The 16,484-nt window shown below is 41.7% G+C and overlaps 1 protein-coding gene across 8 annotated transcripts in view; it reads left to right on the top strand.

Moving 5' to 3' along the window:
* NSD1 (nuclear receptor binding SET domain protein 1) overlaps window positions 1-16,484 on the top strand; it is a 164,752-nt gene that overhangs the window by 76,875 nt on the left and 71,393 nt on the right. For all 8 annotated transcript variants that reach the window (XM_064376591.1, XM_012466412.3, XM_012466413.2 and 5 more), the window contains 2 exons: window positions 2,474-2,646; window positions 8,042-10,604. In XM_064376591.1, coding sequence (XP_064232661.1) covers window positions 2,474-2,646; window positions 8,042-10,604 — 2,736 coding nt within the window. The remainder of the gene's footprint in view (window positions 1-2,473; window positions 2,647-8,041; window positions 10,605-16,484) is intronic.

Below are 16,484 nucleotides of genomic sequence, written 5' to 3'. Positions count from 1 at the left end.
TGGCCTCGAACTCCTGACCTCAGGTGATCCGCCTCACTTGGCCTCCTAAAGTGCTGAAATTACAAGTATGAGCCGCTGCACCTGGCCTAAGTATCTTCTGTTTTTGTTTTGTTTTGTTTTTAGACGGAGTCTCACTCTGTTGCCCAGGCTGGAGTGCAGTGGCACGATCTCAGCTCTCTGCATCCTCCGCCTCCTGAGTTCATGCGATTCTTCTGCCTCAGCCTGCCGAGTAGCTGGGACTATAGGCATGTGCCGCCATGACCAGCTAATTTTTGTATTTTTCGTAGACCCGGGGTTTCAGTATATTGGCCAGGCTGGCTAAGTGTCTGTTTTATGTGACTTTTTGATTATATGTTAAGCTCTTTTCAATTGTGTTTTTAAAAACATCTTTCAAATTTTGTTCATCTCTTTGCTACTGCCTTAAAGTTCTAGTCATCTCAGGGCCACACTACTTTGGTGATGGTTGGTCTGTTGAGTCTTATTCCTCTTATTGTATTGTTTAGAGGTCAAGGATATTTATTTTTATTTTTTTATTTTTTATTTTTTTTGTAGAGATGGGGTTTCACCATGTTGGCCAGGCTGGTCTTGAACTCCTGATCTCGTGATCCACCTGCCTTGCCCTCCCAAAGTGCTGGGATTACAGGTGTGCCCCACCACTCCTGGCCTTTTTTTCCATTTATTTATTTATTTATTTATTTCAATACGATATTTATATTTCTAAGATGTAAAACCAAGTCTGTATTTGCCCAGTTTAAATGACAGTCTTCATTGCCTGCGGGATAATGGCTAATGGGTTTTTTTGTTTGTTTTGTTTGTTTTATAAAAGCGTTTTGGTTTTTTTTGTTTTGTTTTGTTTGTTTGTTTTATAAAAGCGTTTTGGTCTTGCTGCCTAGGCTGGAGTGCAATGGTGCAATCTCAGCTCACTCTAACCTCCACCTCCCAGGTTCAAGCAATTCTTCTCCCTCAGCCTCCCAAGTAGCTGGGATTACAGGCATACACCACCATGTCCGGCTAATTTTTTGTATTTAATATTAGAGACAGGGTTTCACCATGTTGGTTAGGCTGACCTGGGATTTATGACCTCAGGTAATCCACCCACCTCGGCCTCCCAAAGTGCTGGGATTTACAGGTGTGAGCCACCCCGCCCGGCCAAAAGTCAAAGCTATAATGCCTAAGGTCTTACCATGCCATGCAGACTCTTACAAGTCTGGCTGCTGCCCAACCTTTATTAGTTTCCCTTTTCTTCCACTTTATGATACAGTGTTCTTTTTTTTTTATTTGAGATGGAGTTTCACTCTTGTTACCCAGGCTGGAGTGCAATTGTGCAATCTCGGCTCGCTGCAACCTCCGCCTCCTGGGTTCAGGCAATTCTCCTGCCTCAGCCTCCTGAGTAGCTGGGATTACAGGCACGCGCCACTGTGCCCAGCTAATTTTTTGTATTTTTAGTAGAGATGGGGTTTCACCATGTTGACCAGGATGGTCTCGATCTCTTGACCTCGTGATCCACCTGCCTCGGCCTCCCAAAGTGCTGGGATTACAGGTGTGAGCCACCACACCCAGCTTGATACAGTATTCTTAACTACTTTTTGTTTTATTCATTCATACCTTTGAGGGTTCTGTGCTCTCATGCTTTAATTCTATCTTTATGTGTTTCCTCCCCCGCCACTGCTGCCCACTGAGAGAGTTCTGCTCTGTTGTCCAGGCTGGAGTGCAGTAGTGCAATCTTCGCTCACTGCAATCCTTGCCTCCTGAGTTCAAGTGATTCTCGTGCCTCAGTCTCTTGAGTAGCTGGGATTACAGACATGTGCCACCACATCCGGCTACTTTTTGTATTTTTAGTTGATCCACCTGCCTCAGCCTCCCAATGTGCTGGTATTCACTTTCTCTGCAAAACCAATGTTTGACTATGCACTTATAGTAAGTTATTTAACTTACCATATTTAAAATATTGAAACCATACCAAGTATTTGGGGGTGTGGTTGTGGGGAGGAATTCATGCAAAGCACCTTGTATGGTGCTTCTATCTGAGTAGCTACACTACCCAGATCATACATGTTGCTTTGCTGAAACATTTCTTCCTCTTCATATTTTAGCTTAGTGTTTTTCATGTTTTCTTGGTTATTTGTTCTTTTTCATATTTTTGTTGCTGCGGGCCCATTAAAAATATGTCTTCTGTGTTTTTGGAACAATGAAATTATAGACTGATGGTAAAAGAAACTTAACTGTCTACTATCTTAATTTCTTCTTTGTAGCTAATCTATATTTAGCTGATTTTGTAGCTATATCACGTCATCAGACTAGACTATTGAATCTCCTATGTATTGACACATATTGAATACTTAAAATTTTCCTCGTATAATCTACTCTAGATCATAGTGGGCATGTTAGTTTTTTGTAAACAGTCTTCTTTGACAACAGTGATGAGAAGTAATTTCTTTGATCTGATGATACTGGTTCTCTTACCCTTATTTAGTTTCCAACCGGAGGCCCTATCGGCAGTACTACGTGGAGGCTTTTGGAGATCCTTCTGAGAGAGCCTGGGTGGCTGGAAAAGCAATCGTCATGTTTGAAGGCAGACATCAATTCGAAGAGCTACCTGTCCTTAGGAGAAGAGGGAAACAGAAAGAAAAAGGATATAGGCATAAGGTAGGAAAAGAAAAACACTTTTTATTGAGTGGCAGAAGCAAGTAAGAAAAGGAAAGAAAATGGCCTTTTATTTATTTTTGATACGGGTCTTGCTCTGTTGCCCAGGTTGGAGTGCAGTGGCACAATCTTGGCTCACTGCAACTTTTGCCTCCTGGGTTCAAGCATTGACGTGCCTCAGTCTCCTGAGTACCTGGGATTATAAGGGAGAACCACCACACCCAGCTAATTTTTGTGTTTTTAGTAGTGACAGGATTTCACCCATGATGACCAGGTTGGTCTTCAACTCCTGAGCTCAAGCAATCTGCTGCCTCAGCCTCCTAAAGTGCTGGGATTACAGGTGTGAACCACTGTGGCCTGGCCTTTTAAAAATTATCTCCTTGGGAGTTGGCAGAGAGGAGGCAGGGAAGAAAGAAGCATTATATTTTTGAAATGTAAGTTGCGTTCCTTTGGTAGTAGAATATCTGTGAGAAAATAGCTAGGGTGCAGGTGGTTTTTTTTGTTTTGTTCGTTTTGTTTCTTCTTTTTTCCCCTCCACAGTGGGCTGGGCCTAGCTTGTAAAATATTTATACTCAATTTATTGAGAAATTATTTTAACCAACTTTATTGTGTCAGTCACTCACAGTAGTGAAAATCATGACATGGCATGACCAGTCTTTTGTTATCTTTCATGCATGAAGAAAGTGATCATTAAAATGAAATATTCTGCTTCTTGCCTCTTGGATTAATTATTTCTATTAATGAGAACAATAAAGTTTTTATCTGTTTTGTTTGTTTGTTTTTGAAGATGGAGTCTCACTCTGTCACCCAGGCTGAAGTGCAGTGGCACACTCTTGGCTCACTGCAACTTCTGCCTCCCAGGTTCAAGCCATTCTGGTGCCTCAGCCTCCCAACTAGCTGGGATTACAGGTGCCTGCCACCACTGTGGCTAATTTTTGTATTTTTAGTAGGGACAGGGTTTCGCCATATTGGCTAGACTGATCTTGAACTCCTGACCTCAGGTTATTCACCCGCCTCGGCCTCCCAAAGTGTTGGGATTACAGGTGTGAGCCACCACATCTGCCGAAAACAATAAGGTTTTTAGTAATTTTCTTTTTAATGTTTCTCAGTGCTTAAGTCTGAAATTTCTGTTCTAGTTATATTTTAACCATCAATATTGTGGCTTTGTTTCTTTTGCTTGATGTTTTGATTTTGATAAAATTGGCTGAGAAAAATACCAGCTTATTTTCTTTAAATACTCTTTTTTCCTCTAGTTTTTTTATGTTAAAATATCCATAATATAAAAATTACTATCTTAAGCACTTTTAAGTGTACAGTTAATTAGTTTTAAATACGTTCATAATGGTGTACAAACATCTCATAATTATTTTTATCTTGTAAATCTGAAACTCTTTTACCCGTTAAACAGTAATTCCCCATTTATCCTTTTCCCATCTGCTGTCACCACCATTCTGCTGTTGGTCTCTATGATTTATTCAATTATATTCAATTTTTTCTCTTATATTCAATTCTAGAAGGAGACATAATAATTCTTAGGTATTTATACTCCCCTGGGTCTAAATACTTTTATTTATTTATTATTATTATTCTTTGATATGGGGGTCTCTCTATGTTGTTCATGCTACAGTGCTGTGGCACAGTCATTTTTCACGGCAGCTATAACCTCCCAGGCTCGAGGCATTCTTCTGTCTCAGCCTCCTGTGTATCTGTGACTACAGGCATGTACCACTACAGTGGCTAAGTTTTGTTTATTTATTTAGAGACAGAGTTTTGCTCTTGTTGCCCAGGCTGGAGTGAAGTGGTGAGATCTTGGTCAGGCTGGTCTCGAACTCCTGACCTCTGGTGATTGGTCCACGTTGGCCTTCCAAAGTGCTGGGATTACAGGTGTGAGCCACCGCACCTGGCAGTTTTTATTTTTTAATTTATTATTATGTTATAACTGAGTCATGCTCTGTCACCCAGGCTGGAATACACTGGTACAGTCTTGGCTCACTGCAACCTCTGCCTCCTGGGTTCAAGTGATTCTCATGCCTCAGCCTCCCAAGTACCTGAGATTACAAGCGTATGCCACCACATCTGGCTAATTTTTGTATTTTTAGTAGAGGTGGGGTTTCACCCTTTTGGCCAGGCTGGTCTCAAACTTCTGACTCAAGTGATACATCTGCCTCAGTTTCCCAAAGTGCTGGGATTACAGGCATGAGAGCCACTATCCCTCCCCCAAATTTTCATTTTCATTTTTATTTTTTTTTTGTAGAATGACAAAGTCTTGACATGTTGCCCAGGCTGGTCTTGAACTCCTGGACTTAAACATTCCTCTCATATTGGTTTCCCAAAGTGATGGGATTACAGGCATGAGATACCATGCTGACAATACTTGTAGACTATTTTTAAAAGTCATAATTAGGATAATTTAGAATTCATATTTAGGGTCTGCCACTTATGACTTGAGTTATCAACGACTTGGTGTCTTCTACTCTAAAGCTAGTATAGTAACTTATAACTTATATAACTGTTGTAAGCATTAGAAATAAGTATAAAATATTTAATATGACATAGGATTGATGCTTTAGAAACAGTTAGTATGTGTTATTAGGATGAAGGAGGTTAATGGCTTCCTTTCTGATATTTCAGCTGGTTGCTGATAGGGATGTGTCAGAGTTTTCTTGTCAAGCCTTTAGGTATGTAGAGTTACTAATCTTTTCAGAGGTGTGTATTGGGACTTTCAGGTTCTGGAAAATTGATTCACTCTGGTCTCAGTCATGAACATTTATGTGTTTCTGTGTTTAAAACACACACAACACACCCACCCACACCCACCCACCAGATTGTCAGTTTGATGCTGTCTTTATAAGACAAGGCTACTCTCTAGTTACCCTAATTTTTGTTTTGTTTTGTTTTTAAGATGGTGTCTCATTCTTTTGCCACAGCTGGAGTGCAGTGGCATGATCTTTCACTGCAACCTCTGTCTTCCGGGTTCAAACAATTCTCCTGCCTCAGCCTCCCAAGTAGCTGGGGTTATAGGCATGAGCCACCATGTCCAGCTAATTTTTGTACACCATGTTAGCCAGGCTGGTCTTGAACTCCTGACCTCAGGTGACACCGCCCCCCCCACACACACACACCTCGGCCTGTCAAAGTTTTGGGATTGGAGGCGTGAGCCACTGTGCCCAGACTTGTTACCCTATTTTATTTATTTATTTATTTATTTATTTCCTAGAGACGGGGTTTCCCTGTGTTTTCCAGGCTGGACTAAAGGAATCCTTCTGCCTCAGTCTCCCAAAGTGTTGAGATTAAAGGCGTGAGCCACTGCACCCCGACTTTTTATTTATTTATTTTATTTTTAAAAATTTGAGACAGGATCTTGCTCTGTCACACAGACTGGAGTGCAGCGGCACGAGTTCGGCTCACTGCATCCTTTACTTCCTGGGCTCAAATGATCCTCCTACCTCACCCTACCAAGTAGCTGGGACCATACACATGTACCACCATGCATGGCTAACTGTGTGTGTGTGTGTTTTGCGATGGAGTCTTCCTCTATCACCCAGGCTGGAGTGTAGTGGCATGATCTAGGCTCACTGCAACCTTCACCTCCTAGGTTCAAGCAATTCTCTAAGCCTCCTGAGTAGCTGGGAGTATAGGTGTGTGCCACTGTGCCTGGCTAATTTTTGTATTTTTTAGTAGAAATGGGGTTTCACCATCTTGGCCAGGCTGATCTTGAACTCCTGACCTCATGATCTACCTGCCTCGGCCTCCCAAAGTGCTGGGATTACAGGTTTGAGCCACTGTGTCCGGCTGTGTATGTGTATTTTTAGTAGAAATGGGGTCTCATCCTGTTACCCAGTTTGCTCTTGAACTCCAGAGTTCATGTGATCTACCTGCCTCAGCCTCTCAAAGTGCTGAGAGTACACTCATGAGCCACCATTCCAGGCAATGACCTTAATTTTTACATGATCTGCAGAACATCTCCTTCACAAATGTTTACGTATTTGTGAACACTACATGGTAGTTAGAATCTTGACTAATACCTATTGTGTGGAGGTAAGGAAGAAAATAAGAGTCGGAAAAATTAGGTGTATTTCAAAGAGCCTCAATGTTCTTATGCTACAAGGTATCAAGAAAAGATACCCACTGTGTCAGTATAATAGCTCTAGATTACATGATGAAGCCTAGGAGATGGCTTGGTTATAATCCAGGTTATACTGAACATTTATGGTTGAGTTTTGATTACCCAAGTGCCTAGTGATAACTAGAATTTCAAATTTCTAGTTTGAAATTTGAGGGGCAGATCTGACCTGCTTATTCTTTTTGTCCTGTTTTTTTTTTTTTTTTTTTTTTTTTCCCCTATATTCATCTTCTATGACCTTTTGCTTTCTTTTCTTCTTCTTTTTTTGATATCAGCTCACTGCAACCTCCACCTCCTGGAAGTCTCATGTTTTAGCCTACCTACTTTCTTTTTTATGCAACTGAGCATATTTGTAGCGTTCATACTCCTCAATTAATTAATTCATTCTTTGAGATGGAGTCTCACTCTGTCCCCCATGCTGGGGTACAATGGTGCGACCTCTATCTCCCAAGTTTTTAGTGATTCTCCTGCCTCAGCCTCCCCAGTAGCTGAGAGTATAGGTGTCTGCTACCACACCTGGCTAATTCTTGTATTTTTAGTAGAGACGGGGTTTTGTGATATTGGCCAGGCTTGTCTTGAACCTCAGGAGATCCACCCTCCTCAGCCTCCCAAAGTGCTGAGATTACAGGTGTGAGCCATGCACCCGGCCAAGTATTCCTTAATTTAGAAATATAATGTTACCAGTTTTAGTCTATATTCTTCTTTGTGCTTGTAAATACAGGCAGGGTGGAGTGTTTGTGAGATCAGTCCTTACTCTAATGACATAATCTTATTGGTAGAAGTATTGTTGAGGAAGCTCCATTAGGGTGATTCAGATTCTGCTTGAGTTCAGGTGCTAACTACCTGGCTAGTTCCATAAAGGTAGCAAGTCCGACAGGTTTGTAAAAGCTTCTGATTTCAGGCTGGGCGTAGGGGGCTCATGCCTGTAATCCCAGCACTTTAGGAGGATGAGGCAGGCAGATCACTTGAGGTCAGGAGTTCAAGATCAGCCTGACCAACATGGTGAAACCCAACTCTACTTAAAATACAAAAAATTAGCCGGGTGTGGTGGCAGGTACCTGTAATCCCAGCTACTCGGGAGGCTGAGGCAGGAGAATCACTTGAACCCAGGAGGCAGAGGTTGTGGTGAGCCAAGATTGTGCCATTGCACTCAAGCCTGGGCAACAGAGCAAGACTCCATCTCAGGGGGAAAAAAAAAAGCTTCTGATTTCATCTCCATTTTCTCCCACCCATTTCTTTCATAAGTGATAATTCTTTTTCTCCTTTACATTTAAGGTTCCTCAGAAAATTTTGAGTAAATGGGAAGCCAGTGTTGGACTTGCTGAACAGTATGATGTTCCCAAGGGGTCAAAGAGCCGAAAATTTATTCCTGGTTCAATTAAGTTGGACAGTGAGGAAGATATGCCATTTGAGGACTGCACAAATGATCCTGAGTCAGAACATGACCTGTTGCTTAATGGCTGCTTAAAATCACTGGCTTTTGATTCTGAACATTCTGCAGATGAGAAGGAAAAGCCTTGTGCTAAATCTCGAGCTAGAAAGAGCTCTGATAATCCAAAAAGGACTAGTGTGAAAAAGGGCCACATACAATTTGAAACCCATAAAGATGAACGGAGGGGAAAGATCCCAGAGAACCTTGGCCTAAACTTTCTCTCTGGGGATGTATCTGATACGCAGGCCTCTAATGAACTTTCCAGGATAGCAAATAGCCTCACAGGATCCAAGACCGCCCCAGGAAGTTTTCTATTTTCTTCCTGTGGAAAAAACCCTGCAAAGAAAGAATTTGAGACTTCAAATGGTGATTCTTTATTGGGCTTGCCTGAGGGTGCTTTGATCTCAAAGTCTTCTCGAGAGAAGAATAAACCCCAACGAAGCCTGGTGTGTGGTTCAAAGGTGAAGCTCTGCTATATTGGAGCAGGTGATGAGGAAAAGCGAAGTGATTCCATTAGTATCTGTACCACTTCTGATGATGGAAGCAGTGACCTGGATCCCATAGAACACAGCTCAGAGTCTGATAACAGTGTCCTTGAAATTACAGATGCTTTTGATAGAACAGAGAACATGTTATCTATGCAGAAAAATGAAAAGATAAAGTATTCTAGGTTTGCTGCCACAAACACTAGGGTAAAAGCAAAACAGAAGCCTCTCATTAATAACTCACATACAGACCACTTAATGAATTGTACTAAGAGTGCAGAGCCTGGAACTGAGATGTCTCAGGTTAATCTCGCTGATCTGAAGGCATCTACTCTTGTTCACAAACCCCAGTCAGATTTTACAAACGGTGATCTCGCTCCAAAATTCAACATGTCATCAAACATACGCAATGAGAACTTGCTGATAAAGGGTGGGGCAGCAAATCAAGCTCTACTACATTCGAAAAGCAAACAGCCCAAGTTCCGAAGTATAAAGTGCAAACACAAAGAAAATCCAGTTATGGTAGAATCCCCAGTTATAAATGAAGAGTGCAGTTTAAAATGCTGCTCTTCTGATAACAAAGGCTCTCCTTTGGCCAGCATTTCTAAAAGTGGAAAAGTGGATGGTCTAAAACTGCTGAACAATATGCATGAGAAAACCAGGGATTCAAGTGTCATAGAAACAGCAGTGGTGAATCATGTTTTATCCGAGTTGAAGGAACTCTCTTACAGATCCTTAGGTGAGGATGTCAATGACTCTGGAACATCGAAGCCATCAAAACCATTACTTTTCTCTTCTGCTTCTAGTCAGAATCACATACCTATTGAACCGGACTACAAATTCAGTACCTTGCTAATGATGTTGAAAGATATGCATGATAGTAAGACAAAGGAGCAGCAGTTGATGACTGCTCAAAACCTGGTCCCTTACCGGAGTCCTGGTCGTGGGGAATGTTCTGCTAATAGTCCTGTAGGAGCCTCTAAGGTTTTGGTTTCAGGAGGCTCCACACACAATCCAGAGAAAAAGGGAGATTGCACTCAGAACTCAGCCAATCCTAGCCCTAGTGGGGGTGACTCTGCACTATCTGGGGAATTGTCTGCTTCCCTACCTGGCTTAGTGTCTGACAGAAGAGATCTCCCTGCTTCTGGCAAAAGTCGTTCAAACTGTGTTACTAGGCGCAACTGTGGACGGTCAAAGCCTTCATCCAAATTGCGAGATGCTTTTTCAGCCCAAATGGGAAAGAATACAGTGAACCGTAAAGCCTTAAAGACAGAGCGCAAAAGAAAACTGAATCAGCTTCCAAGTGTGACTCTTGATGCTGCACTGCAGGGAGACCGAGAACATGGAGGTTCATTGAGAGGTGGAACAGAAGATTCTAGTAAAGAGGAACCCCTTCAAATAATGGACCATTTAACAAGTGAAGATGGTGACTGTTTTTCTGATGTGCATTTCGATAACAACATTAAACAGTGTGATCCTGATAAAATTTCTGAAAAAGGACCCTCTTTTGAAAACGGAAAAGGTCCAGAGCTGGACTCTGAAATGAACAGTGAGAATGATGAACTCAGTGGTGTAAATCAAGTGGTGCCTAAAAAGCGGTGGCAGCGTTTAAACCAAAGGCGCACCAAACCTCGTAAGCGCATAAATAGATTTAAAGAGAAAGAAAACTCTGAGTGTGCCTTTGGGGTCTTACTTCCTAGTGACCCTGTGCAGGAGGGGCGGGGTGAATTTCCAGAGCATAGAACTCTTCCTTCAGCAAACATACTTGAGGAACCTCTGACAGATCAAAATCATGCTGACTGCTTAGATTCATTTGGGCCACGATTGAATGTTTGTGATAAATCCAGTGCCAGCATTGGTGACATGGAAAAGGAGCCAGGAATTCCCAATTTGACACCACAAGCTGAGCTCCCTCAACCAGGTAAGGACATCTGACTGTGATAAAAAAGAAATTGGATAAAGTGCTGATAAATGTTGCCCTTCTGAAATTGGTCTGTTGTGATGGTAAAGTGAAGTATAAACTGGGAGGAGAAAATCATCACTTTAATGAAGAAAGAGTTTTATGTAGGAAGGTCTGAATTTTGAAGATGAGATTTCCATATGTTTTCAAAAGTTAAGCTTTACTAGAAGCCCTTTCCCCCATAGAGATTTTCAAGTAAATCTCTATAACATTTTTGCTCCTGTTTGCCATTTCTTTCTTTTTTCTTCTGTTTTTAAAAAATATTTTACTTTTGAGACAGGGTCTTGCTGTGTTGCCCAGGCTGGTCTGAAACTCCTGAGTTCACACCATCTGCCAGCCTCTCTGCCTCCCAAAGTACTGGAATTACAGGCATGAGCCACCATGCCTGACCTGTTCACCTTTTAAAATCTCCAAGCTTTTTGGGACTTAATATGTAATTGCAAGTAATTGAGAGGCTCTGATCCTAAGATTTAAGTCCAGTTGTTAGGTTATAGAAAGCAAGTAGACTGGCCGGGCGCAGTGGCTTGGGAGGCCAAGACAGGTGGATCACAAGCTCAGGAGATTGAGGCCATCCTGGCTAACACAGTGAAACCCCATCTCTACTAAAAATACAAAAAATTAGCTGGGCATGGTGGTGCCGCCTGTAGTCCTAGCTACTTGGGAGGCTTAGGCAGGAGAATCCCTTGAACCCAGGAGGTGGAGGTTGCAGTGAGCCGAGATCGTGCACTCTAGCCTGGGTGACAGAGAGGGACTCCATCTCAAAAAAAAAAAAAAAGACTTCATTGGATGTTAGGTTTTCTTTTCTTATCTTTAGGTGCCCCCCACCACACTGGGTAATTTTTGTATTTTTAGTAGAGATGAGGTTTTGCCATGTTGGTCAGGCTGGTCTCAAACTCCTGACCTCAAGTGATTTGCTCGCCAAAAGTGCTGGGATTATAGGCATGAGCCACTGCACCCGGCTGGATGTTAGGTTTCTTTGACCACTACTTAAGATAGGTCGTTCTGTTGTGTAGACAATTTAATGAACCACATGTGCTTTTGAAAAAAGTGCAAGTATTCTATAGTACTTATTTGAAGGTCTTACGTATCTTAAATCCCTACTGGAATGAGGACTATTGACAACTAAAAATACCAGAAGTACCAAAGTATAGTACCTAGTGGCAGATGGAAAACGGAAATTGGGGTAAAGCAATGTGTGTGTGTGTGTGTGTGTGTGTGTGTGTGTGTGTGTGTGTGTACTTTTTTTTTTTTTACAGCAATTATCTGTGAATATAAGATTCTCAGCCGGGTGTGGTGGGGTCACGTCTGTAATCCCAGCACTTTGGGAGGCTGAGGCAGGCGGATCACAAAGTCAGGAGTTCAAGACCAACCTGTCCAATATGGTGAAACCCTGTCTCTACATAAAATACAAAAAAATTAGCCGGGTATGGTGGCGGGCACCTGTAGTCCCAGCTACTTGGGAGGCTGAGGCAGGAGAATTGCTTGAACCCAGGAGGTGGAAGTTGCAGTGAGCTGATTTCACACCACTGCACTCCAGCCTGGGCAACAGAGCAAGACTCTGTCTCAAAAAAAACAAACCAAAACAAAAAACAAAAAGATTCTCAAAATTGTGTATCATAATATAATTTTTTCTTGCACCTTTATTGAAATAAAATTCTCATATCATAAAATTCACTTTTTAAAGTTTTTAATTGAGTGGTTTGTGGTATAGTCACAAGAGTTATGCAACAATCCGTGCAATCAATTGTGGAATATTTGCATCATCCCGGACAGAAACACTGAACTCTATCAATCTGCCTTCAGTTTTTACCAATCTGTAGAGTTGTCTGTTGTGTATATTTCTTAGAAATTAAATCATACAATATGTGATCCTTTTGAGTCTGGTTTCCCTTAGTTTAATGTTTTCTAGGTTCATCCCTGTTGTAGCATGTGTCAGTTCTTCATGTCTTTTTCTAAAATTACAGTTAAAAAGCACATAACATAAATTTACTTTTTTTTTTTTGAGACAGGATCTGGCTCTATTGCCCAGGCTAGAGTGAAATTTACTCTTTTATAGTATTTAAGGCCTGACGCTGTGGCTGACGCCTGTAATTCCAGCTGGTAAACTTCTTTTACAGTGCCAGATAGTAAACATTTTAGGCTTTATGAGCCATAAGATCTCTGTCACCTAATAGATGTATCCAGTACAGAATTTCTCACTTTAATTTCTAGTCTTTTGTACTATCTGCTGGTTTCCTTGTGGACTGCAAGGAAATAGAGAGCTGGAAGACTGAGGCCTAGTCTGAGAAGTTACTCTATGAGAAAGTTACTCCCAAAGGTATGGAAGGAGTGGAAACAGCAATTATAAGAGGAAATGTGTCCGGGCGTGGTGGCTCACACCTGTAATCTCATCACTTTAAGAGGCCTAGGGAATCGGATCACCTGAGGTCAGGAGTTTGAGACCCACCTGCCCAACATGGTAAAACCCCATCTCTACTAAAAATACAAAAATTAGCTAGGTGTGGTGGCACATGCCTGTAGTCCCAGCTACTCGGGAGACTGAGGCACAGGAATCACTTGAACCCAGGAGGTGGAGGTTGCAGTGTTCCAAGACTGGGCCACTGCACTCTAGCCTGGGCAACAGAGTGAGACTCCGTCTCAAAAAAAAAAAGAAAAAAAAAAAGGAAATGCAACAAGACTTGGCCTATGGAACCTGCCAAGAAGAAGACAAAGGAGAGACTATCTAGGATTGAGATCCAATTTGTGTGAGGGGGATAGTGATGGAGGGGGTTAAGGAGCATGATTTTGATAATGCAAGGACCTATTTTAATGAAAAGAATTCATGGGGAGTTTTGAGAGACTTTGGGTTGGAATTATGACCTTGCCACCTCAATAATTAAATAATTTGATGGGTTTGTGTAAGTCACCACCCGGCCCCTATTTTGAGACAGGGTTTTGTTCTGTTGTCCCGGCTGGAGTGCAGTGGCACAGTCCTAGCTCATTGCATCCTCAAGCTCCTGGGCTTAAGTGATCCTCCCACTTCAATCTCCCAAAATAGCTGGGACTACAGGCGCATGCCACCACCATACAGGCTATTTTTGAATTTTTTGTAGGGATGGGGTCTCGCCATGTTCCCCAGGCTTTTGTTGAACTCTTGGGTTCAAATAATCCTCCTGCCTATGCATCTGAAAGTACTTGGATTACAGGCATGGGCCACTTTGCCTAGCATTTTGCACCATTACTTTGAAGAAAAATGTTATGCTTCGGTATTTTGATCATAAAACGTGACAGGATTTTTTTTTTTTTTTTTTTTTTGAGGTGGAGTTATGCTCTTGTTACCCAGGCTGGAGTGCAATGGCGCGATCTCGGCTCACTGCAACCTCCGCCTCCTGGGTTCAGGCAATTCTCCTGCCTCAGCCTCCTGAGTAGCTGGGATTACAGGCACGCACCACCATGCCCAGCTAATTTTTTTGTATTAGTAGAGACTGGGTTTCACCATGTTGACCAGGATGGTCTCGATCTCTTGACCTCGTGATCCACCCGCCTTGGCCTCCCAAAGTGCTGGGATTACAGGCTTGAGCCACCGCGCCCGGCCATTTTTTTTGAGTGGAGTCTTGCTCTGTCTCCAGGCTGGAGTACAGTGGCACAATCTTGGCTGACTGCAATGTTCATCTCCTGGATTCAAGCGATTCCCCTGCCTCAGCCTTCTGAGTAGCTGGGCCTACAGGCACGCACCATCACGCCTGGCTAATTTTTTATATTTTAGTAGAGACAGGGTTTCACCAGGGCCAAGATGGTCTTGATCTTCTGACCTCAGCCTCCCAAAGTGCTGGGATTACAGGCATGAACCACCATGCCTGGCCTTTTTTTTTTTTTTTTTTTTTTTTTAAAAAAAAACACTGAGTCTCAGACTGTCACTCAGGCTAGAGTTCAGTGGCACAATTTTGGCTCCCTACAACCTCTGCCTTCCAGGTTCAAGCAGTTCTTCTGCTTCAGCCTCCTGAGTAGCTGAGACTACAGGTGTGTGCTACTATGCTTGGCTAAGTTTTGTATTTTTAGTATAGGTGGGGTTTCACCATGTTGGCCAGGCTGATCTTGAACTCCTGCCCTCAGGTAGTCTGTCCATCTTGGCTTTCCAAAGTCCTGGGATTACAGGCGTGAGCCACGGCGCCCAATCTGTGACAAGAATTTTTTTAAAGGATGTACCCAAAATTCCATTTTTAATCTTTCATTTTTTTATTTTCTGTTGATCCATAAATTGCATATATATTAAATATACATGTATATTAAATTTTATTCTCCTGTCTTTTGCCATATACTGATATATATGACATACACTTTTATGTTATTGGGATAATGACATATAATCAATTATATACAGTGTTATTATTATTTTATTTTTACAGGTAGGGTTTTGGTGTGTCATCCAGGCTGGAGTGCGTTGGCACTGTCTTGGCTCACTGTAGCCCCTATCTCCTGGGCTGAAGACATCCTCCTGCTTCAGTCTCCCATGTAGCTGGGACCACACATATGTGTCACCACAGGCAGCTTTTTTTTTTTTTTTTTTTTTAATGTTTTTAGAGGCACGGTCTCACTTTGTTGCCCAGGCTGTTCTTGATCTCCTGGGCTAAACCATCTGCTCACCTTGCCCTCCCATGCCTTTTATATTTTTGGATAATTCTGTTCAGAGGTATAGTTCTCAGTTTTCTTGCATGAGACAATCATTTAACCGTATGGTACTAAATTGATAATATATTTGTAAAGTGGTTTTTAAATTGATGTGGTAGTGCTGATTATGTAATATTCTGTTGAAATATATTTCTGATAGTCTATATAATCCATAGATACGTTGTTTAAAATACAAGTTGAGCATTCCTAATCCGAAAATCTGAAATGCTCCAAAATCACAATCCTTTTGAATATTGACATAATACCACAAGTGGAAAATTCCACGCTTGACCTCATGCAGTGGGTCAGTCAGAACATAGAAACACAGCCCAATTTATTCAATGTCCCCAAGGGAAAAACTATCCAGCCCCCTTCAGCTTAGATATATATTTTTTGTGCAAGGCCAGATTTTCCCATGCAATTATACCCATAAAAAGTCATAAAATGGCACACGTGGAGGCTGGATGCACCAACAGAAAGTTTTCCAAAATACCCTACATGGGGCAAAAGCCTCCATGCGTTATTCATTGTGTTTTTAAATGAAAAACATTTTTTTTTTTTTTTTTTTTTTTGGTTTTCTGCTTTGTGGTATAGATTTTGTTGAACTTGTCAGAAAGCCTACAGATATCCCCATGGATAAGAGTAATAAGAAAAGAGGAATAATTTATGTATATTGCAGAAAGTAAGTCAGGCTCTTGGAGAAACTAGACGGTGGTATAAGTGTGAAACATTTTACAGAAGATTATAGGGTTAGAATGACCACCATATAATGACCTGAAGAAATAGAAGGATAACTGTTCATGTTCTATGCTGAAAGTGATTAACAGAAGTTAATGAAATACAGATAAACACTACATGAAGCCAATAATGAAGATCTCCAAGATCTCCATTGTGTAATGAGAGTGGATCCATCAGCAATGCACTGAACATGCAACTTATTGTGTACCAATCATAAAATATATATCATGATGAACTGAAAATTGGAAGAAACTGTGAATATTCAACAGGCCGGTTGCAGTAATTTCTGAAGTCATGACATTAACATTTTGAATATTGTGGTAATCGTGCTGGGCGCAGTGGTTTATGCCTGTAATCCCAGCACTTTGGGAGGCTGAGGTGGGCGAATCACCTGAGGTCAGGAGACCAGCTTGGCCAACATGGTGAAACCCCGTTTCTACTAAAAATACAAAAAGT

This window comes from Aotus nancymaae, unplaced genomic scaffold, assembly GCF_030222135.1.
Source record: "Aotus nancymaae isolate 86718 unplaced genomic scaffold, 86718_ANA_hifiasm-v0.15.2.pri h1tg000015l_1, whole genome shotgun sequence".
NCBI classification, from domain to species: Eukaryota; Metazoa; Chordata; class Mammalia; order Primates; family Aotidae; genus Aotus; species Aotus nancymaae.
This window is presented reverse-complemented; position numbering and strand designations above follow the sequence as displayed.